This window comes from Choloepus didactylus, chromosome 2 (genome assembly GCF_015220235.1).
Source record: "Choloepus didactylus isolate mChoDid1 chromosome 2, mChoDid1.pri, whole genome shotgun sequence".
In the NCBI taxonomy this organism is placed as follows: domain Eukaryota; kingdom Metazoa; phylum Chordata; class Mammalia; order Pilosa; family Megalonychidae; genus Choloepus; species Choloepus didactylus.
Window position 1 is genome coordinate 195997130 of NC_051308.1, and position 24041 is coordinate 196021170.

General features: G+C 33.1%; 1 protein-coding gene across 3 annotated transcripts in view; it reads left to right on the top strand.

Annotated features, from left to right (window-relative positions):
- EPS15 (epidermal growth factor receptor pathway substrate 15) overlaps window positions 1-24041 on the top strand; it is a 209658-nt gene that overhangs the window by 40354 nt on the left and 145263 nt on the right. For 2 of the 3 annotated variants that reach the window (XM_037827251.1, XM_037827249.1), the window contains exons 5-12: window positions 2746-2841; window positions 4806-4871; window positions 6000-6125; window positions 7951-8010; window positions 14389-14589; window positions 15414-15559; window positions 17199-17355; window positions 21528-21613. In XM_037827251.1, the coding sequence (XP_037683179.1) occupies window positions 2746-2841; window positions 4806-4871; window positions 6000-6125; window positions 7951-8010; window positions 14389-14589; window positions 15414-15559; window positions 17199-17355; window positions 21528-21613 (938 nt within the window). The remainder of the gene's footprint in view (window positions 1-2745; window positions 2842-4805; window positions 4872-5999; window positions 6126-7950; window positions 8011-14388; window positions 14590-15413; window positions 15560-17198; window positions 17356-21527; window positions 21614-24041) is intronic. The other variant, XM_037827250.1, reaches the window with a different exon arrangement.

Sequence of the window (24041 nt, forward strand, 5' to 3'; positions counted from 1 at the left end):
TGACACTGTTCTCCTATTTTTTTTTTCGGTCTGACTTTTCAGAGAAACTTTGCTCTTTGTATCTTCTTATTAATTAAAATTATTAGGTCTTCAGGTTTGTAAGTTAAAGTGGATTTTGTTGGTAAGTGTTAAACTTTTAAGATGATATTGCCCAGTTAATTTGAAAGGAAGTTCTTAGCTAATCAGACCCAAGTGTTTTGGCATATTATCCTTAGCCTTATCTCTGATATATAAATCACAAAATGGTTTGCAGGCCAGAAATAAATCCTAGACCAAAAACACATGAAAGTGGTTATGGCAGGGAGTTGAGCACTGTCAGTGTACTTTGAAATTCTGCTTGACGGAGTTGGATTTCAAAGTTCTGCAGAGTTGAGCTTAAAGCTTGCTATATGCTGATACATTTGCTGAGCACTACTGCTCAAAACTAATTCCCTCCAATGGGGATAGCTGAAGCAAGATCCAACCTGGAAAAGGGATGGGAAAAGTTAGATGAGAGGATCAGATTACCCATTCTCTCAATTAAGATTTCAGGGCTAGATAGTAGTCCATATTAAAGTTCTTGAGCAGAAGGGCCAGTTGGTTACATTGGAGACATAGGAAGTCTAAATTCATAAGGGCACCTAGGGTAGTATACCCTCAAGCAGTAAATATTTGTTGAGTACCTGTTATGAACCAGATTTTGGGAATACAGAGGGTCAACATGATAGATGTGGTCCCTACCCTCATAAGCTTACAGTATAATAAATTTTTCCCTGATATTCCTGGGCCTTGGATGTTGACTTTGAGTTGTCTTTGTTAAGTTCAGATGGCTGGATTTATGAGTCTGGAGTTAAACCTTGATGTTTGGGCTGGAGGCATAGATTTGGGAATTAACAGGAAAGAAAGAAAAGAAACCAATTCTTACTGAGTTTCTATGTGCCAAAAGCAGCACTAGGTGCTTTCTTCTTACAGTATAGTTTTTATTTTGTTGTTCACAATACATTGCAAGGTAGGTATTAGTTCCCCTTTTATGGAAAAGTTTTACATAATTAGCCCATGGCCTCACGCAGAACTAGAATTTAATGTAGGACTGTTTCACTTCAGAACTCATCCATATCAAAGGGGATCTAATTACCTAAGAGTGATTGAATCTCATATAGAGTGAGAAGAGAAAGAGGGTCAAGATTGGAATACTTAAGATACCAACATTTAAAAGTTGGAGCGGGCAGGCATTGAATCCAACAGAAGAGACTGGACAGGTTAGTGGAGAACTAGGAGAGCTTTATGAAGCTACACTGGTGGAGGAGAGCTTCAGGGATGATCATAGTGTTTCATGCTGCCAAGAGAACAAGCAGGATGAGGCTTTTAAAAAAATTTTTTAAGGCTGTTGTATTTGGTAGATAGGTTATTTATGACAAGGCAGAGATTTCTTGTGGAAGTTGAAGTCAGATAGCACAGAGGCTTGTGAAGTGAATGAGAAGAGAAGGGGAGAGCTTGAAATAGCATTTTTTCAAGAAATCTGTCAGTGAAGGCAATTATATAAAGCAGACAGGAGGCAAGGTGATAAAAATAGGTTCAGAATTGAGTCATAAGGGTGTTGGTGAGAATTGGGGGTTTGAGAAGAAGTAGTGAAGGATTGATTGCATCAGTATTTTTGTAGTAGGATATTGTCTCGTTTCCTAGCTTCTAAAACAAATACCATACAATGGGTTGGCTTAACAATAGGAATTTATTGGCTCATGGTTTCAGAGGCTATAGAAGGCTTGCTTTCTCCAGGTGAGTAACTTCTGTCACATGGTGATGTTTTCTCCTTTCTCTTACGGGTTCCTTGACTTCCAGTTTCTGGCTGTTCTCCTTGGCTTCTCCATCTGTGTCCAATTTCCTTTGTTTGTGAGGACATCAGCCATATTGGATTAAAGCCCACCCTAATTCAGTTTGGGCACTCCTTAACTAATGACATCCTCAAAGGTCCTATTTACAAATGGATTCACACCCATAGGACCAGGGGGTGGGACCTGAACATGACTTTTGTCGGGGGCAAGATTGATTCAGTCCCCAACTGGTACTGACAAGTTGCAAGTAATAACTGGAGTAAAAGCTTTTATCATTTCCTTTCTGCTTTATTCAAAACTCGCTTCAGCTTCTTTGCATTTATTTATTTGTTGGTTGGTTGGTTGATTTATTTAGTTTGTTGATTTTGGGCTGAGACTTCAACCCCAAGGGCCTTTGGGGGAGATTTATAGGTATTTTGAAGTCAAGCAGTTGTGTAATTGTTTCAGATGCTGCACAGTGATTCTCTCTAGCTATTCTGAAATAGCAGTGATTGTGCAACTTGAATGACCAACTCCATTTCAAAATTTGTATTCTCACAATTCACAGATAACCCAATAATATTTAGGTATTATTTCCTTCTAGGCTTTTTTCAGTTCTGTTTTCTAACTCAAATTATAACATTTCTCATATCAAAAATAAATATGCTTTGAAACATGATTATTCTGTATAATTTCCACTATTTATATGTATCACAATTCATTTAAATATTTCCACTTTTATATTGTTATCAGTTTTTTGCTGTTTAGAATGTCAGAAACATCTTTGTATGCAGGTCTTGATTTTAAAGCAATTGATTTCCAGGCAAATGTACCATTATGTTTGTTGCAACATAAAAACCTGGAATGATTATGAATCGTATATTTTCACACTGTGTGTGTGTTTATTTATATGTGTATATAGCAGGGTCTTAACATTCATACTTTTCTTTCTCAGGAATTCTTTGTTGCTTTGCGACTTGTGGCATGTGCCCAGAATGGATTGGAGGTTTCACTGAGTAGCTTGAACCTGGCTGTTCCTCCACCAAGATTTGTAAGAAACACTTAAAAATTTAAATTGTATTTAATTTTTTGTTGAAATGATACCACATGGTTTGAAAACTAATACATATATATGAAATTCTCCCTCCAACCCATATTGCCCAGCTACCTGGTTTATTTCTCAGTGGCTACTGCTGTTAATAGTTTCTTGTGTATCCTTCTAGAGCTATTATAAGTGTATCAAAGAAATATAAATATTAGTATGCATTTCCTCATTTTACATTATTTTTAACATTTTATACACATGATTCTAGACCTTTTTAAAATTATGTTTTAGAGATTTTTTACATATCATTACATAAAAGCTTCATAATTCTTTTTTGTAGCTGCTTAGTATTCCCTTAGTATTCATAATGTATTTTAACTTCCTTTTGGTGGGTGTTTACCTTGTTTCTAATCTTTTATTATAAAAAATGCTATAATTAATAGTAACCTTGTATATATCTCACTTTACATGTGTAGGAGTATATTAGTATGCATAAATCCCCAGAAATGGAATTGCTGTTTCAGTGTTTGTGCATTTGTAATTTTCACTTAAATTGTCAATTTGCCTTCCTTAGTGATTGTACTAGATCACATTCCCACCAGCAGTTGGTGGGGCACATATTTCCTACACTTTTGCTACTCTACTGTAGCAAACTTTTGGATCCTTGTCAGTTTTATAGGTGCAAAATGGTATGTAGGTGTAGTTTTTATTTGTATTTTGGTTTTAGGAGTAAAATTGAACAGCTTTCCGTATGCTTATGAGCCATTTGCATTGCCTGTCTGTGAAATGTCTGTTTATAGTTTTTCCTCATTTTTCTTGAGTTGTTTTTTGCTTGTTGAATTCTAGAGCACTTGACATATTAGGAAATTTGCTCTTTGTCTAAATGAGTTGCAGATATTTTTTCCATTTGTCATTTGTCTTTTGACTTTGTTAGTGATGATTCTTTTTTGTGAAAAAGTTGTTTTTATGTAAATGAATTATTAGTTTCTTAAACATTTTTATTTCTTTTTCACATTTAAATTAATCCTGATCACGAGTATGGATTCAAATTTATATTGTTTCGTGATGGCTATCCTGCTGATCTACCTAATACAGTTTATAAAGAATAATAAATTTTTTCCTTACTGATTTGAAATGCCATCTCAATCATGCTGAATTCTCATATATGAATTTTGGTTTCTTTCTGATTACTCTGTTCTGACCCATTGATCATCCATATGATGGTCTCATATTATGTTTTGATGATCATATTTGGTAATATGTCTTTATATCTGAGTTTGTTCTCCACATCTCACTCCTTTTTTCTTAAATGTTATAGCTCTTCTTGCTTGTTTTCAAACTCAGTATTTACAAAGTATTGTTTTTAGTGTTATGAATTTAACTTCAGTTTTGAGAATTTCTGCACTTCTTTATTTAGGAAATTACCAAGAGGCCATATAGAGTCAGAGGGTTAATTTAGGGATTTGTTACCTAACTATATTAGTATAAAGATTTTTCAAATGTATTGAGATAAACATAATGACTTGGGTATAGGTGTTAATACTTTTACCTTGATAATATTAGGTATTATAATAATAGCTGTTAATGCTTGTCACTTAGACATCCTAAGGGGTATCCACATTGGGTTGTTTTCCCAATTTTATTTCCTTAAATAATACTGTTGGGAAAAAGTCATCAGTTGAGGACCATAAGTATTTTTGTTACATTCAGATACTTTTATCTTGGCCTCAGTTGTAATAGGGTTTCATTTGTAATACATGTATGTTTTAGTTAGTGCTTTATAATCATTTATGTTGCTAACTCCTTGAAAATAGTTTTTTTTGTGCTTAAATGAAGATATAGTTAATGTAAGATAGAGTGTCCTATTGCATTGGGAGGAGGGAGCATTTCCTATGAATGTATTTAAATCCAAAGACTTAAAGACTTCTTTTTCTTCATTGCTTATAAATGTGCTATATTTTCCTTTTTAGCATGATACCAATAGCCCTTTGCTCATTAGTGGAACTCCTGCAGCTGAGCTCCCATGGGCTGTAAAAGTAAGTAAACTTGTAACTATTGTCTTTTTATACCTGTTTTTCCTTCTGTCCATATAGTCCTCTTCCCCTACCTCCAAAATGTATTGCAATCTGCATTAGTCTTTCAGTCGTATGCTCAAGGTAGGGGAATACTGGTACTGGAAATCTTTTGAGGGATCTTTCAGTGGTGTCAGTCATTTTGTGACAATTAGTATTGGTCTAATCTCGTTTGTTATATTGTAAAGTAAAAAGGTGATGTCATAATCCTATATTAACTAAAATACTTGAGGAACACTAGTATACCCTATTGGTATTATTTCTTGTTTGAAAATTCCAGTTAATAAGCTGTTCTCTTTGTTTCAGCTATCAAAACAAATTCTTTATGAAATCTCTTTCTGAAATGGGTGTTTTAGATTATAATTATTTGAAGGCATCATCTTGTTTATAGCTATCAGATTTAAAAAAATTGTAACTTTAAAACATTAGAATATAATAGATTAAATGACTTTAATAAATGTTTACAGTTTTGTCAGAAAACCATTTTGGTATGGGTGTGTATGCTTGTGGTCTGTGGACTGATTTTGAAAAGTGTTTATAGGCATTTGGCCTTGACTGGGCAAATCATGAACAACAGTTTTTGATGTTACATGAATGACTTTCCAGGATTTTTGGAGAAATCTTATTATTGATCAAAAGAAATCTTGCTTTGGGAAAAATGGGGGAATCTTGTTATTTATTCTCAAGGGAGTGATTTTATTTTTAAATTTATTTATTTGGATTTGAAATGTACCTAATACCATGCTTAGGAAGTCATGGAATGTCACTAACTTGCTCTGTGTTCTTATAAGTAAGAAGGTTGGACTAGATGCCCTTCAAAGCCCTTCTGGCTCTGAAAGCTTTAATATTAACCTAACATTAGAAAAGCAAAGATAGTGTTCCAACTACAAAAGGCATGAGAACACTGGACTCTTTAGTAGAACTACTTTGAAATTATTAATTACTATAATATATTTTGATTATAATATATTTTGCAAGTGAAAAGATTTTTTAATGATAGTTTATGTTTCTATTCTTTGAAGACTTGATTTTTATAGCTGCATTTAAGTCCTTTTCACCATTATTTAACTTGTGATCTTTTTTACATTTTAGAGTGACGATAAGGCCAAATATGATGCAATTTTTGATAGTTTAAGCCCAGTGAATGGATTTCTTTCTGGTGATAAAGTGAAACCAGTGCTGCTGAATTCTAAGTTACCTGTGGACATCCTTGGAAGAGTAAGATATTATTAAATTCTAAGTGTAATTTTTATGTATTTTAATTTTGTGTCTACCAGGAACATTTATAGCTCATTGTTAGAAATATACAGATCTTATTTTGAAATTGTATTAATACAGAATTCTTTGTGTTCTGACTTAATATATAAAATTATTGCCAATATATTTCTGAATTGGTTGTTCCCTCCTTAAAAGGCTTTAATTCTTTGACATCAAGACCTTTAAATCTCAGACTCCTTTTCCTTCCCACTATCTTTCGAATTTTTTTTTCTTCCTCATCCAGCTTGGAATTTTTGGCCCACAGTTTCGTGTCCCTAGCCTTATCTCCCTTTGCCATTGTTATTCTTCCATCTCTCCTATCTGTTAAAATCCCAATTTTACATGAAGCTAATTAATTATCTGCCTTGTCTGTGGTTGCAAATGGACTGCTGAGAAAATCCTTATAAGACTGGCGTTGTCATAAATTCATGGTCACCAACCTTGGCTAGGCTCTCCCTATTGATAGCTACTTTTGTGCTGTTTTCTTAGGAATATCTTTCTACTCCTCTTCATATTTCAAACTTATCTTGCCCTCTTTAAACCTGTAGCCCTTTCTTAATTCCCCTGCTTAGTCATTTGCATAGGGTCAAATCCTGGCTGCACCACTTCTTAGATGTATTACCTTGGGCAAATCATTAGAAAACCATGTCTCAGTTTTGTAATCTTTAGAATGGGTACCGTCATTCCCAATTTATAGGATTGTAACAATTAAATGTGATAATATATGTAAAGTACTTAGCATAGTGCTTAGTGCATACCCTGAATGCTGGCTGCTCTGATGATGATGATGATAATTACCATGACCATCAATACTACTGTTACTAATACAACTACTACTGGATCAGTGTGGTATAGATTATTTGCTTAATAAATATTGATTTAAAGGGCATGCTTTGGTATTGCTTTCCACTAATCATTTCTCCACTTTTTTATGGTCAATGGGGAATTTCTAAAATAAAGATAGGTTTCTGTCATTTTTTGACTTAAAACTAACCCTTTAGTAGCTTCCCATTGCATTTAGGATAAAGTCCAAATTCCTCTCAAGGCATTTAATGACTAGGCCCTTGCTTATCTTCTCACCAGTAACTTTCTTTCTCTGCCCTATTCAGATTTTGTTGAATGATTTAAGTATTTCTTTTCAAGAATATAAGTAGTTTTATATCTGGTCTAAAGCCATGGAATCAACTCTGGATTTAGATCAAATCTACTAGATTTTATTTTTTCTTTGTAAGCCCTTGACATTAGCTAGAAAATTATTAATAAGACAGTGTTCATTGGGATATTTCTTTCAGCCAAGTAGAAATGCTGTAGTAAAGGAAAACAATAATGGACTTAGTTGGAAGTTATCACAATGAAAACAGATTCCGTTATTTAATAATAGTTGCATGATCCTGTATAAGTCATATAGCTCATATCTAAAACAGGGTGATAGTAATGGAGTTGTTGCATGAATTAACTGAGATATTTGTGAAAAAGCATTGTAGTTTTTAAAGTACTTTGTAAATAATTGTTTTCTTGAGAGGAACAAAATTGTATTTTCTTTAAAATTTTAAAAAGGAATTTCTATTTAAAAATATTTAGTATTAAGACTTATTACTTCCTTTTATTGTAATGTTAATATAATATATGATATGTGATATGAAATGATAATATACTTGAAATTTCTCAGAGAAATAGGCCTTATAGTGTTTGATGCCTTTCCCCCCATTTATGTTTTTGATGTCTACAAGTAGCACATGAAATGAAAGGACATTAATCTTTCTTAATTCTTGCTTTTCTTTTTAAGGTTTGGGAGTTGAGTGATATTGACCATGATGGAATGCTTGACAGAGATGAGTTTGCAGTTGTAAGTAGCCTAATGCTTTTTAAATGTTAAACAACTTAATTGTTTTCTCAAGTGAAAATTTCCCCTTTTAGTTTATCTACAGAGGGAATCTATATTTCCATACGATTTTTGGTATGAGACTATTTCCTAGACCTATAGGCAGTAAATATATATATTTTAAACAAAGGGGTAATAGAAAGTGTGTTTTCTCTATCTTTATTTTATTTGACTTTAAGGTACATAGGATATTCACTTTGGATAATGCATGTAGAGATATTGAGTGATGTTTTGTATCCTATTTTGATAAGGCATCTCAGTACATTCTGCTATGAAATAACTTTGCTTCATATATTCCTCCCAAATATCATGTTTATTTCATTAAAAGAAAACATGAATAAGACTTTGGTTTCACTTGACTTATGAAGGCAGAGAATATTTTCACATCTTATCTGAAGACATATTCTTAGCAATTGGATAGTAAGTTACACAGTGTTGTAATTATCTCTTCCTTAAAGATTAGAGACAACTCTACTGTGAATCCATAGTGGTGAATCTTTAGTCCTTCTTTTAATCTCTTATTTGGAAATTAGTCTGTTCAAATTTTCGATCTTTTTTTTTTGTTTATGAACCATTTCCTTGACTTGCAAACTTGTTGCCATAGATTTGTAATATTCTCTTAATATCTCCTGGCTTTGTGGTTGTGCTCCTTTCTCATTCCAAATCTTGTGTAATTTTGTTCTCTCTCATTGTTAATTCAATTTTGTCTATTTTGTTGATCTTTTAAAAGAACCAGTTTTTAGAATTTACTCTTTCTATTAAGTTTTGACTTTTTATTTCTGTCTTTTTTAGCTTTTATCTTAATTCCCTCTTTCTAGTTTCTTTTGGTTTATTTTGTTATTGCTTTTTTCAATTTCTGAAGATGAGTACTAAGTTCTTTTATTTTCATTTTTAATATTGAAAGTATTTAAAGAATACATTTCCCCTTGAATACAGGTTTAGGCTGGATCCATAGATAGTATTAGAAAGTGTTTTTTCTTTTCCTGCTTTCTAGGTAATTTTAAATTTTCTTTGGTTATCTGGTTAGGAATATGTTTCCTTGTCTCAAAGTAGTTAAGATTGTTTTTTATTACCTTTGTTTGTATTTTTAACTTGATTGGTTTATGACTTAGAGAATGTGGTCTATATAATCTCTCTGCTTTAAAAAATTTGTTAAGGTTTTCTTTGTTGCCAAGTTCATGACCTATTTTTATTTTCATGACCATGAATATGTCAAGATTTTTGTTTGGAGGATATTATACCGCTATAAATCTATTATATGAAGTTTACTATGTGTCAGTTTCTCATTGTCCTTAATTTTTTTTTTTGCCCTTTCATAAATTGTATGCTATTTGCTTCCCACAAGAGCCAAATGAAGTAGGCATACTTCATATATATATCTGTATTTATACATGTATGTAGATAGAAGTTTAAAGAAATTTAATGTGACTTGTGTTCAAGGTCACAGGTTCCTTGATCTTTTAAATTTTAATTTGGGTGATAGCTGGGAAATGGCAAGGGCTACCCCCTCAGTGGTGACAAAAGATATCCCAGCTATATATCATTAGTTGGGACATCATTTGTGGGATGTTTTGACGAAAGGGGATGTATTGAAGAGTTTGGCTGATGATGTACTTTGAAAGACTATCAAATTCTGTGTTAACTTTTCATGAATGGTTTTTGTGTTTAGAATACCGGTATAAAATCTTTGCAATGGTAAGATGTATTGAGGAATTTTTTTTTCCTTATTAAAGTGAATTTAAAAAATTCTAAAGGAGCTATAGTTAGAATAGGTGGAGGATAATAGTAGTATCCTCATTTGATAAATTGTAGTACATGCTAAGGTAAGGAGAGTAAATACAGTTTGTCTTATGTACCCTGAAGCTTTTCCTAGTCAACTTAACTTTATTTTTAATAAAAGTAAAATCATATTTAAAAATAATTTTAAAATGGTAAACATATTTGTGGGAATTTACTGCTTAAAGGTTTTTATAAAAATAGTGAAGACCAAGATACCTTCTAGATTTGCTAATTGTTCTCCATTTTGCCATGTTTGCTTTCTCCCTTTCTGCTTTCCTAAGGAACTCTTCCAATTTTATCATCCTTACTGCTTTTAATTTTAAATTCCAGATTGTGTGATATTAATATTGCTTTTCCTATTCTTTCTTTCTTTGAATTATCTATTTCATTTCTTAAGTTTGATGTTATCTCTCTTGAAAATGGCACATAGCTGTGCTTTAATTTTTACCTAATTTGACACCTTTAAGATAAGGACACATATATTGATTTTATTCCTCCTCTGTACCTATTTATTTTACTTTTATTTTCTGTTTTTTATTGTTGCTGATTATTAAGTTCTGATTCATTCATTTTTCTCCCTTGCTAATTTGGAAATTCTGTGATAATGCCTTGTTCCATTAATAGTTAGTGTGCCTTGCCCTGTATTTATCATACCCATTTCTCCAGTATTTGAAAACAAGATTCTTAACCCTCACTCCAGTAAAATGCGACCTTTAGATTATTTTCATTTCTCTTTTTACCTCCAGAAGATTTCAGATTTTTGTTTGGAGTTTGTTTTAAAGATCTGGTATCTACTGTGTTTATTTTTTTTGCATAGGAACAAATAAAAATGAAATTAGTGAGGGATTTTTTAACTTGGTTTGTTGAATTGCAATATAGATTTTTTTTTTCAGAATAACTTACTTTGCTAATAAACCAAAATCTGATTGAGCTTGAGTGTTTATGTTCTCGAGGCTTACCTTTAAAATTCTTATCCTGTTTCTTTCTTTCCTTTTATAGCATAAATGGGTTTTGTGGTTGGTTTTTTTTTTCTTTAAACAGGAATAAATAAAGTTGAAGTTAGTGAGAGATTCTAACTTGTATAACTTCTGTTGCCATGTAAACCTTTAATGAATGGCCCTTGTTTCTTTTCAAATGTAGATGGTTTTTCATAATCTCTGAAACCCAGTGCTTTCCAGAATCCAGGATATCTTTTGAGTTCCCCCTTTTTTTTTTTTTAAACTGAATTTGTGCAGGTCAGGCCTTTGAATGCCATGGGTGTTCTGGCCAAAATTGAAGTGACTTTTGAGAGTTTTGTGTGTGTGTGTATATGCATGTATACACACAATAATAAAGTAGATTTTAAAAGTCATTTTTATCTCCTTGAGTGTAGAATTTTTTATGTCTGACTTTTGTCAGTATTTTGTGTGCCCAGTAATGAATTGTATTTAAGAGTATAAGGATATATTGGAAATATATTTCCCTTAATTTTGCTACCAATCCATTTAGCTTAATAGAAAGTCTCTGACTGGGTGCTATGGGGACATTTTGCAAAAAGCCCAAATTTTCCTCTCTGGTATCAATTTGCAAACTCACAATTCATATCAGATTATGGTATTGGCAATGAACGAAGGTAATTAACTAATAATAATGATAAAGTTTATTGTTCCCTTTGCTGGGATGAGGTTTACAAGTGTGCTGTCCTATTCGTTCAAATAGTTTTTTGTTATATTGGGGCCCAAATCACTTCTTTATACATAAAGTGGAGGCCCTTAAATCTTTTAAGTCTTAGTAATCCAGTATTGTTGAATGAGCTTATGCTCTAAAAAAAGATTGCCCCACTCCCCATGCATGTCTTTGTTTTATTACTTATCTAACCATACACTGGATGAAAAGAGTGTCAGTGACCAGGTTTTTACAATCACACAGTCATGAGATAAAAACTATATAATTACACAATCCTTATCAAAAATCAAGGATCCTGGGTTACAGATCAGCAATTTCAGGTATTTCCTTCTGGCTAGTCTAATATACTATACACTAAAAAGAAATGTCTATATAATGATTCAGGAGTCATAATCATTTGAAAACTGCAAGAGAGAAGATCATGTCATGCATAAAGGACCCTCAATAAGATTAAGTGCCGATTTTTCATCAGAAACCATGGAGGTAGTAAGGTAGTTAGAGGATATATTTAAAGTGCTGAAAGCAAATAATTGCTAACCAAGAATTCTATATCTGGCACAACTGTCTTTCAAAAATGAGGGGGAAATTAAGACATTCCCGATAAACAAAAGCCCAGGGAGTTCATCAGCATTAGACTGGCCCTGTAAGAGATACGGGAATTCTGCAGATTCAAAGCAGAGAGCAGTAGACAATAGATGGAAGCCATATGAAGAACTAAAGATCTCTTGTAAGGATAACAACGTGGGTAAATATAAATGCTAGTACTGTTGTATTTTTTATTTGTAACTCCACTTTTAACTTGAGACAAGAACTGCACAAAGGTGGGGGAATGGAGTGGTATAGGAATGTAGTTGTGTATACTTTTGAAGTTAAGTTGGTATGAAAACAAATGAGATTGTCATAAATTTAGGATGTTAAATTTAAGCCCCATGGTAACAACAAAGAAAATATCATAGAATTTGCAAGCTCATTGAGACAGGAAGTAGTGTACAAGTTGCCAAGGGCAGAAAGCAGGGGAAGGGGGAGTTAATGCATAATGGGCAAAAGGTTTTTGTTTGGGGAGATGAGAAAATTTTGGTAATGGAAGGTGATGAGGGTACTGCAACAGTTTGAATGTGATTAGTCCCACTGAATGGTGTGCTTGGGAATGGTTAATATGGGAAAGTTTAAGTTGTTTGTATGTTTGCATAATTGAAAAAAGAAAAAGCAACTAAGTAGACAGTGACAGTTAAATGCAGCTCTTGCTCCTGGATGGGATCTAACAAGGGACAAGGATAAGCTCAAAGTAACATTATTGGATATATGAAAAAATTGGAATATAGATTGTAAGCTTTATAACAATGTTAAATTTTCTGCAACTGGATGACTGCATCTAAGGTGATTATATATGTGAATATCCTTATTTTTAGGAATTGTACATGATAGTACTAAAATGTTCAAGGAGCATTATGTATACAGCATACACTCAAGTATTCAGAAAATAGACTGATAAATAGAGAGATGGATGGATTGGTAGATGTATAGATGGAATGATATGACAAATGTGGCAAAATGTTGGATTGGTGGAGCTGGCTGTCTTGGCAGGGATATGTTAAGAGTTCTCTATATGGGATTTGTATTGTTTTTGTAACTATCCTGTAAGTTTGAAAGTATTTCAAAACAAAAAGTTTAACAAAATATCAATACAATAAAAGAAGATATTCATTGAAAAAAATCTCTTGTCAAAACAAAGAAATAACTGCTTTTCTTCACTTCTTATGTATCTTCTTAGAATTTCTTAATACCAATATAAACACCTATGAATAATTATCCCTCTCTTACCACAGAAGATAGCACACTATATATCCTGTTCCACACCATACTTTTACTTTTTTCATGTTTAACAGAATGTCTTGGATATCTTTTTACATACAGAGCATCTCTATGATTCGTTTTCCCTTTTCAGTTTTATTGAGGAACACTTTATGTACAATGAATTTTGATAACTGTATGTACCTCTGAAGCCATCACCACAGTTACGATACAGAATGTTTCCATTATTTTTCTTTTACTGCTTCATGGTATTTTATCCTATGGTGTACCATAATTTTTTAACCAGTCTTCCTGTTGATGGACACTTAGGTGGTAATAGAAATAATGCTGGATTTAATCATCTTTTTTCATACAATATTTCATATGTAGGTAGGTAAATCTGAAGATGAATTTCAGATCTGGGATTGCTGAGTCAGATGGGACATACATTTTCAGATCAGTAGATTTTGCTAATTTATCCTTCATAGAGTTTATACCAATTTGAGTACCCACTAAGTAATGTATGAAAGTGCTTGTTTCTCCACAGCTAGCTAAGAAAGTGTGTTGTGAAACTTGGATTTTTGCCTTTTAGGTAGAAAGTGGTATTTCAGTATAGTTCTACCTTGCAGTTTTCTTATTATGAGTAAAGTTGAGCATATTTTCATATGTCAAAGGATGGGCCATTTGTGTTTCCTGTTTTCTAAAATATCTTTTCATACTCTGCCCATTTTCTGTTTGGTTTGGTTTCTCCTCTGTCAATTTCTAGGAGCTCTTTATGTATTAAGGAGATAGAGATTAGCTCTTTCTTTGCAGATATTTTTTCCCCAGGTTGTTTGCTTTTGACATGGCAAGAACTTTAGTTGAAGAGCGTGTCTTGAAGTTTTTGCTACTCAGGATTTTGTCTTCCCAAAAGTTGCTTAGCTTTGATTTGTTTCCTTTCACCCTTCTTCCTTTCCCTTCCTCCCTCTTCCCTTTTTTTACTCCCAGCCTAATTTCCTCAAAAAGTATTTGAGACAGCTTAAAAATGCTTTGTTGAACAATAATAATGTCAGTGACAAATGTGGCATTTGTTTTAATATATATGACCCTGGTTCGTATATTTTGAAGGCCATGTTTTTGGTATACTGTGCACTGGAGAAGGAACCTGTGCCAATGTCCTTGCCTCCAGCCTTGGTGCCACCTTCTAAGAGAAAAACGGTCAGTATATCAGGCTCAATGCGGTTGATCCCCTCTTCAGCATCAGCCAAGGAACCTTACCACTCCTTACCACCTGTAGGCATTTTACCTACCAAAGCTCCGTTAAGACAGGTATAGATTTATCAGTGTTACAGGATTCTATTTTTTAACAAAATGCATGACATTTAACAGTTGATTACTGGTAATAAAGATAGAAGGAACAATCAAAGGGAGCCAAGATTGAGAGTTCCCTCTCATTGAACCTGCATAATTTGATGGCCCAGAGAAGACAGATATTCCTTCTCTTGCATTTGGCCTTAGGTCATATGAATGTTTCATTGCTTTTGCCTTGATCTATCTATAATTAACGTTGGAGATGGAAGATGCTCCATGCTAACATGGCATGCTTGCCCTGGCATTGTTAGTAGGTGTTTTTGTTTGTTTTTATTTAGTTTCTAGTTAACTCTTGATTCTTCGATGTCATATTATCCAATTTGGTTTGCCCATGGCCATTTTTCTCTCCCGTTTGCTCTCTAGTTAGGTTGGTAAATGAAAAGAATGACAGTTACGCAAATTGGCCAGTGGAAGTTGAAACTACAAAAAATCAATATTGAGGGTTTTTCTGACTATTTTGTTTATACAGACTTTTCCCAGCTTTGCATACTAACGTGGGCTTTTATGAGTCAAGAGTTAACTATGCTTGAATTTATGCATTACTTAAAATAAAAAGTGAAATGGGCATCTAAAAATATAGTCCTAACTGACCTATAATTTTCTTCTGTTATTTTCCTTTCATCACATTTTGATGGAAGTGTGATAGTTGCGATATATGCTATTGCTGTAGATAGTGGGGCAGAATAGATCAGAATTTGTGTTAGATACTGTCATATGTTAATAGAGTGACACTTCAAAGTTTGTTTCATTTTAACAGAAATACTTTATTTTTTTTCCTGTAGTGGGTTGTATCCCCTGCAGAAAAAGCTAAGTATGATGAAATCTTCCTGAAAACTGATAAAGATATGGATGGATTTGTGTCTGGACTGGAGGTTCGTGAAATCTTCCTGAAGACAGGTTTACCTTCTACCTTACTGGCCCATATTTGGTAAGACTATTAAAATTGATTTTAAAAAACAGATATGGTTTTGTGTCACCTCTAGTTTCATCCCTTCTTTTTTTTTTATGCATTTGTAAATAGGAGAGTTTTTGTTTCAGAATTCTTTTTTTTAGAGAAAATTTAATTCTGAGGATTTCTTCTGTATAATAGACAAAGCTTGAGAATGGGTTATCTGAAGCTCTTAAGATTGGCACTGTCAGTTGATTATTTTAATGTTAAAGCATAGCATTTGTTTGTATCAGTTAAATAAACTTACATTTTAAAGGGAGAATCCAAATAATCAGAAATTTAAGCAGTTTGTAAAATAGTTCCTTTAAGGAACTGTATAATTCTGCAGGGGATGTCTATACTTTCACACCTTTACATAGGAATAATACATTTGGTCCTTAAAAAAAGACAAACCTTATGGTGCTTAATAAATTTTACATTAAATGAAATAATGTATATGAAAATGCTTTATATTGTGCCTACCACCAATCTTCATGACTATACCAGAGGTTAATTTGAGGTTTTTAAGGGGCAGCCATCAGAAGTGGAACCACATAATTGTGAAGAGAAACTTAGAAAAGAATAGAGGAGGACAGATCTGCCTTAAAGGAATAAGAACACCAAACTGGGAAGAAATAAATATGTGTAACTATTGACAGCTGCCATTTTTGAGCACCTAATCTAGGTTAGGCACTAGGCCCAATAAATGGCAGCTGTCAATGGCTTGACATTATGTCCAGACTTGTATGGCTTGCTCTATCTGTCTATCTATCTATCTATCTATCTATTTATTAAATTTTTCTTTATGGCCCTTGTTTTTAATCCTTGCAGTAACCATGCAAGATGGGTGTTATCATCTCTACTTTGTAGATGAGGCAAATGAGTCTTGGAGAGGTTAAAAAGTTTGGCCAAGGTCACAGACAAATAAGTGGAAAAGCTGGAATTCAAGTTTTATTTGACACCATAGCCTTCATCAGGCTATATTGACTCAATGAATCAAATGGATCAGGGTTTCAGAAAGGAGCATTTAATAAATAAATAAATAATAATAAGGAAGGAAGAAAGAGAAAGAAAAAAAATAGAATGAAACATCTGCTCTTTCTTTTAGAGTGATTTTGTAAAGCTTTCCAGATTGCTGCCTTCTCCTCCCATGTGATCTCCATTTTCAGCTGTTATTTCTGCTTTGGTTTAGTGATCCTTATATCCTCCTACTCCAAAAGTTGCAGGAAGCCATCTGATGTGGAAAATTTTGCTTGTCTTAGACTCTTTCTAGTGTCACCATTAAGCCAAATTTGTTGAAGCTTGGGTTTCATCTTTAAACATCTTTTAATTTTGAAAATTTTGGGAGTAGGGAATGTTGGGATTCTTTGGCCCACCACAATTCTGACTCTGTAGTGGTTCTGGAAATTGGTAAAAAAGCACAAAGTAAACCCGGATTAAAGGCTCCTTCTCAGTACCAGGGTGAACATTCTCTTTTTATACCATCTTAGCTGATCTATTTCTTCTAACCTTGAGTGTTTTTTTTAATTCAACTGAACATTTTTTAAAAGCTACATGCAATCTTATTACTTTTCTCCTGGATTTTTAGGATGGTATAGTAACAGCATTTATATACTGTTCATTTTGTTTATTTGTACAGGGCATTATGTGACACAAAGGGCTGTGGGAAACTTTCAAAGGATCAGTTTGCCTTGGCATTCCACTTAATCAATCAAAAGTTAATAAAGGGCATTGATCCTCCTCAGATTCTTACTCCTGAGATGATTCCACCATCAGACAGGGCCAATTTACAAAAGGTAAGACAACTTAAATGAAAACCTGAATGCATTGGTTAGTGCTATGTCAGGTGACAGATTTGATTTGAATGGAATAGTGAAGTCAATGTATCTGCTAAACGCAGATCGACATACTATTTGTGATTTAGTTTGTGCCTATAAATATGCCATCCTTGGGCTGCAGCTTGTTTGCTTTACCATTCATTACACATATGGCAACCATATTTTCCAATCTTGAAATTGGAAAAATGTGACCTTATTTTTTCTTTCCTGGATTTATAAATTAATTTTTATAAATAGGTGTAAAAATTAAATGTAAGCCATAAGAATTAAATGATTGTGTTTCATTTGATGATTCACTCTTTCTGAAAACAATAAAAATTAGAAAACAAAATCTAGAGATGATGATGATTGGTTGCTGTCAATTGTACATCAAAAAATCCCAAGAAAAATATTATGTTGAAAGTAAATAAACCTGTTTAGTTTTTGCCATAGATGACCCTTGTACCTAAACATATAGCTGAATGTGGTATCAGAACAGCTAGAAGTAGGTTTCAGATGCTTTTGATTTCTGACCAGCAGTGGAAATTTCAAAACTGTATTGTTTTGGCCATGTTGCCCTGATTTTTCTCTCCTTATGTTGAAATCCCTCCTAGTGCTATGCATTTATAATGTCTTGGTGTTTCATAGAGCTTTAAAAGGACTTGCATATCTAGTGACTGTTTGCCTTTAAAAATACTTTGTGTCTTAAAATCTCTTGAGGCTTATAAAGTAATCCATTACTGTGGTAATTCTTCAGAATTGTATATAATAGCTGTCAAATGGGAGGTATGAGGAGAACTATCTTTAAAAATCAGTAGAATATTTTGGTTTGGCATTAATTTTGTCCAATAGGTTTAAAGAAATCCCATTTTAACAAACCTGATAAAAATCAAGTATTTTTTTCTAATTTTTCTAAATTTCTAAATGGAAATTTATAGCTACTAGATATAGTTACTTACAGTTGTTTCTGTCTTTACTTTTAATAAAATAAGTATTTGAGTATATACTATATTTACAGATGACAATTGCTTTGTGAATTTTTTTGTGGGGAGAGTGGAGCATTTCTTGAGATTTTTTTTTAGATTCCTTGTGATGTAAGACATGGGTTCTGTAAGTTGTGGAGAAGGCTGAAAGTGATGCCACCCAGAAAGATAAAGGTTACAAAATTTGTATTTGTGTCTTCTGCTATAACTGTATCTCAGTTATGGAATGCTGTGTTGTTGTACCCCTTTCTTTCATCTTTGTAAACTGTTTTTTTCTCCCCCTCTTGCCTTCTTCATTTTATAACTCTCCGAGTCCTCCACCAACACAAATTACAGATATGACCAATTTCTATAGTAAATAATGTTTGTTCCTTTGAGTAATGCATTTTTAATTTGATTTGTCTAAGTCCATTCACTGAAACATAGACACCTTTGTCTGTCTATGTCAGGTATTAATATTATTCATTAAAATAGGATTGCCTTATCTGTTAACCAAAAATTTTAACCTTAAAAAATAAAATTTGCATTTGTTTTGTCTTTCAAGTAATCTTGTTTCTCTTTATAATCTAATTTTTTATTTATTTTTTTTTTTTAAGTACTGCATATCTGCAGCTTGACTAATCCTTTTTTGAATGTTGCTTTCCTTTCTGTGTTTTTTCTAGTTTGGACTATTTTTTCCATTCTGCAGCACTCTGCTTTTCGCCTTTCTTGTACTGTCAGTTTCTTAAATCTACTCTCAAGGTTAGAGCTTTACTTTATGCCTTTTTTAGCATTAATGATTTTTTGGTTTACAAGATACATTTTGAAACTAGAGGTTTTCTATGCAGCAAAGCTGATGCAAAGAAAATACCTAAACAGCATATTTTGTCACATGTCACTTGGTCCTAATGTGCATTGTAGCTTGCCTTCCCCAGGCTCACTGATCCACTTAAAATCAGTAAAGTGGAATTTTGTGTGCCATACACAAAACTGGGTGAGAGAAAATATTTTGAAAGAAGGATACATGCTACTACATTTTTCTTCATATACCCTTCATATACTGTTAGCTGAACATTTTCCATGCTTTCTGGTTGCATGCCATTTTATTGTTATTTTATGGGAGTTTAATTTTTCTGCCAGTGGTTGAGAAATACACAATTTGTACCAATTATAGGACACTAATCTTCCTTCTAGAGTTATCTGGGGCATCACCTTCTAACTTGTTTCAAGTTAAACTAATTCGTCTCACTCTGTTGTCTTATTTAATAATAGTGTTTAATAATAGTGTCAAATGTGAGTCATTTTTGAGTTAAGTTAGTGACAGAAGAGGTGTTGAAGTCATGAGTTTCTTGGTATGCTAGCACCTCTGACACCAAATTTCTCAGCAGCATTTAAGTGGTGTAAGTCACTCTTGGTGGTGAAAGTGATCAAGGGCTAATATTTCATTTTGTTCACCTGTCTAGCTGTCTGGCTAGGCTTAGCTAATAGGGCAAGTTTGGGCAGTTAAAATCCTAGTGAATACCTGTCACTTTAAAATGTCTAATTTAACTTAGCACTAGTAAACGTCTAGTATAAAATTGATACTAGCATTAATTGAATGCTAATAGATGAGTTTTGGGTATTGATAGTCAAAACAAAACAGGTCAGTACTAATAATGCAGTGTGGCATACAGAAATAAAGAAGGGATTATTTACCAAATTTTATTGAAGTATATGTTTATCAAGTTTGACTTTTAGGGTGTTTCATTTACTTAAATGATCTTGATATACAAGTGCAAGGGGCAAAGTGTGAAATAGCACTTGAATTTAATCAGAAGTCTCCTGATCAAACCAACTATTATTTGGGTTCAGCTTTAAGTAAGTCATTTAATCTGTTTCTTCAGCTCTTAAATGGGGTTAATAATATCTATCCTACCTAGAACCTACTTTTCACATTGGTTTGCAGAATTGACTAATGGATTTGGAAGTGCTTGGTAAATTATAAACCATAGTATAAATGTGAGGAGATGGTATGTTTTGAGCTCTTAGCTTTCTTCTGTTGTCCAAGTTGGTGACCTACATTTAGTTGACAACAATATAAGTTTTATGCTCTGCTAATAAGGTCATCAATATATCTTAGTTTTATATGTTCAGCTCTCAGTTTTAAAATTTACAAGTGGCGATTATTCTGTTATTGTCATTTTGGTTATGAGTATTTGAAGGAGGAGTTATCTTTTTGCCTTACACTCAGCTATATCAAGAATGCTTCACAAAGGTGATTAAACCAAGATGGAAGCAACTCAGTGAGAGGCCATCCATTTTTCAAGAGCATATTCTGTTGAGGAGTTTAATTATAATAATAGCTAACATTTGTAAAGTATCATAAAATTGACAGGGAATTTCACATATATTATTTCATTCAGTTTGTAAAATGAGCAGGGCAGAGATTATTTCCCCATTTTACAGATGAAGATCATGTAGCTAGTAAAATAGCAGAGCCCAGAATAAACCCAGAATAAATAAATAGATTTTCCAATAATAGAATTCAGAGATCAAATTTGCAACCTTCATTTATGAAAGAAAGCCATATGTAAAGGATGTCATATATAAAGGCAGTTGCATATATGGTGATATTAATATTTACTGTGGAATACCCCTAAGCATTTGTTTTAACATTAAACAGAGTAGGCACTAAAAGTATTTAGGAAAAGTAAATATTTGTTGAATTGAATAAAATCAACCACTATTATATTTCTTTGAGAGCCGACAAAAATTTGTGCATCTATTTGGTACCAGATGATACAAATGTAAATAAATTGCCATCCATCTCCCCAAGAAATTTACACTGTAGTGGCGGAAATAGTTTATGAATCTTACTTACGTTTTACTGCAAGGTTCTAAATAGGCTAAGATCAGGTGATGAAGACATTGGGTTTGAAGTGGGAATGGGGATATATATAGAACAACAGCATTTAGAGAATTAAAGAGAATATGTCTTAGATATATATATATATATATATATATATATATATATATATATACTATATATAATTGCACTAGATATGGTTTTCTTAAATGAATGAAAATGTTAATAATACAGTAAAATATGTAATACCTGTATCTTGTCTAGTGCTTTTAACATGTTTAATGTTTTGCTGTATATTATATAATTTTATAGTAATAATGTATAATTACAAACTTTGTTTTTAGAACTTCGTAGGATCAAGTGCTGTTGCAGATTTCTCTGCCATTAAGGAGTTAGATACCCTTAACAATGAAATAGTTGACCTACAGAGGTATGTAAAGTAAAATTGCAGCCAACTGCATATGTGTGTGTGTGTGTGTGTGTGTGTGTGTGTGTGTGTGTGTGTGTGTGTGTGTGTGTGTATACAGTATTTATCTTCCTCTCTCTCTTTCACACACACATCCTTCTGTTTCTAATGTATATTTTGGTAAAGGCTACTTTATTTGGTTAAATACCATAGCTCTGTTTGAACTGGGAATCAGTGTAACTTTTTTTTTTTTTTTTTTTTTAATCAAATCTAAGGCAATCTTTAATTGTAGGATGCACTATTTTCTTATGTTTCATTAAAAAAAGAAAAAAATACCACCAAATAAACAATGGCATGCCATCAACTACAGGATACTATTTGATTTCAGATAGTGAAAATATGAAAAAATGTGCATCTTTGAATGAAATACAGCTTTTCTCCAGTTTTAGATATCTGAATAGCATATTAGGAAAGCATTTAATACAGTCTTTGGAAAGAATAGTAAAGACACCATGCAAAAGAACTTTCTTAACTGTTAAACTTCATTTGATCCTCACAAGAACCTTGTGACTTGAGATAGGTGTCATGTTCCTATTTAACAGATACGAAATAAGGTGCTTAAAGAGGTTATTTTGCCCAAAGTCAGACAAACTTGTCAGCAACAGAGCCAATATCTGATCTCAGAACTACTTGATTCCAAGTTGAATCTTCTTTCTTATACTTGAGTGTACTATGCAAAACAGACTCGAACACAATTAGAATTGAAATCAGAATACAGCATGTACTATTAATATTTTCTTAATCCCCTTGTTTCTTAGGGACTTTATGGTAATACTCATTCTAAAAATGACTTCCTAAAATTAATTCTTTTTTTTTTAAATCTTCATTTTGAGATATATTCGCATACCACGCAGTCATACAAAACAAATCGTACATTCGATTGTTCACAGTACCATTACATAGTTGTACATTCATCACCTAAATCAATCCCTGACACCTTCATTAGCACACACACAAAAATAACAAGAATAATAATTAAAGTGAAAAAGAGCAATTAAAGTAAAAAAGAACACTGGGTACCTTTGTCTGTCTGTCTGTTTGTTTGTTTCCTTCCCCTATTTTTCTACTCATCCATCCATAAACTAGACAAAGGGGAGTGTGGTCCTTATGGCTTTCCCAATCCCATTGTCACCCCTCATAAGCTACATAAAATTAATTCTTAAAAGTTAAGACCATTGTTCATCTATAGAGCCCTAGATTTAAATATCACTTTCTATTTGCATGAACCTTTTTTTCCCTTCACAGCATTTTTTTTTTCAATTTTCTGAGACATGAGCTTTTATTTTGGGGCTTACCTACTTTCCTACAGGGTGGGAAGTGGGTCACGTTGCCCTGAATTTAGGAGCTTCTCTGAATGGATTTAGGAGCTGCTCTAAATGGCGGGGGGTTCAGAGCTCAATGTGAAGATACTCTGCACTTTGGGAGGGCTGAATAAGCTGGTTATAAGGGCTCCACATTTCCATGGGTATGACAGCATAAGGCAGGAGTGGGGGTCTTGCAACGTAGAGTGGGGATTGATTGTAATCAACAGGGAGGAGGGGAGGATTATAGATTATCTTGTAGATAACAGTATCTCAGGGAGTTTTAGGGAGGAGGTAGTTATAGGTTACATTTAGCACTGGAGGCCTGATTTTACAAGGAGAATAGGTCAAACCTTAACTGTCCTAGTTCAAGCAAACTGCTGTGTGCAGTCTTCAAGGCACTTGGGGAAGGCTCTGGGTCTGGGGCTCCCACAGTCCAGTCCCATGCAGTGATTTGCATTGACCATAGGACAAACATTGCATCCATAATTCCCAACAACAATATAGTGAATAGCAGAGTACAAGTAAAGCAGTACATATGGACAGTAATCCTATTAACAAGTGGCACCATGGCCAAGTTAAAGAATTAAACCATTTGGACAAAGGATCATCAGATAAATGTTCAATATTTTGTATATGAACTGGCATGTGATTAACAGCTTGTGTTACATTTTGTTAGTTATCAGGTACATATACACATCACTGAATATTAATTAAAGCACAGGCACCTGGAGCTAAAATAGCTAAAGGATAAAGCTACCAGGCAGTCTGCTTTATTCTTTATCTAGTTTTTTACTATTTCCTACCTTTGTCCACAGAAATAAATTTCCCTTTCTGCAACTTTCTATATTCATACAGGTTTTGTCCTACATTTTCTTCATTCTGAAATAGCCAGTCATTTAAGACAAAACTACTTTCCTTTTCCTTTTAATATAAAACATCCTTTATACCTTTTATACTTGAGTTACCAATTTAACTTTGGAAACCGTTTTCAAGCAAACATTCTACAGCATACCATTACCACTAAAATTAAAACTTGTTAGAATAATGCTAAATACTTAAAACACTTTAGTTAATGCATTATTGAAACA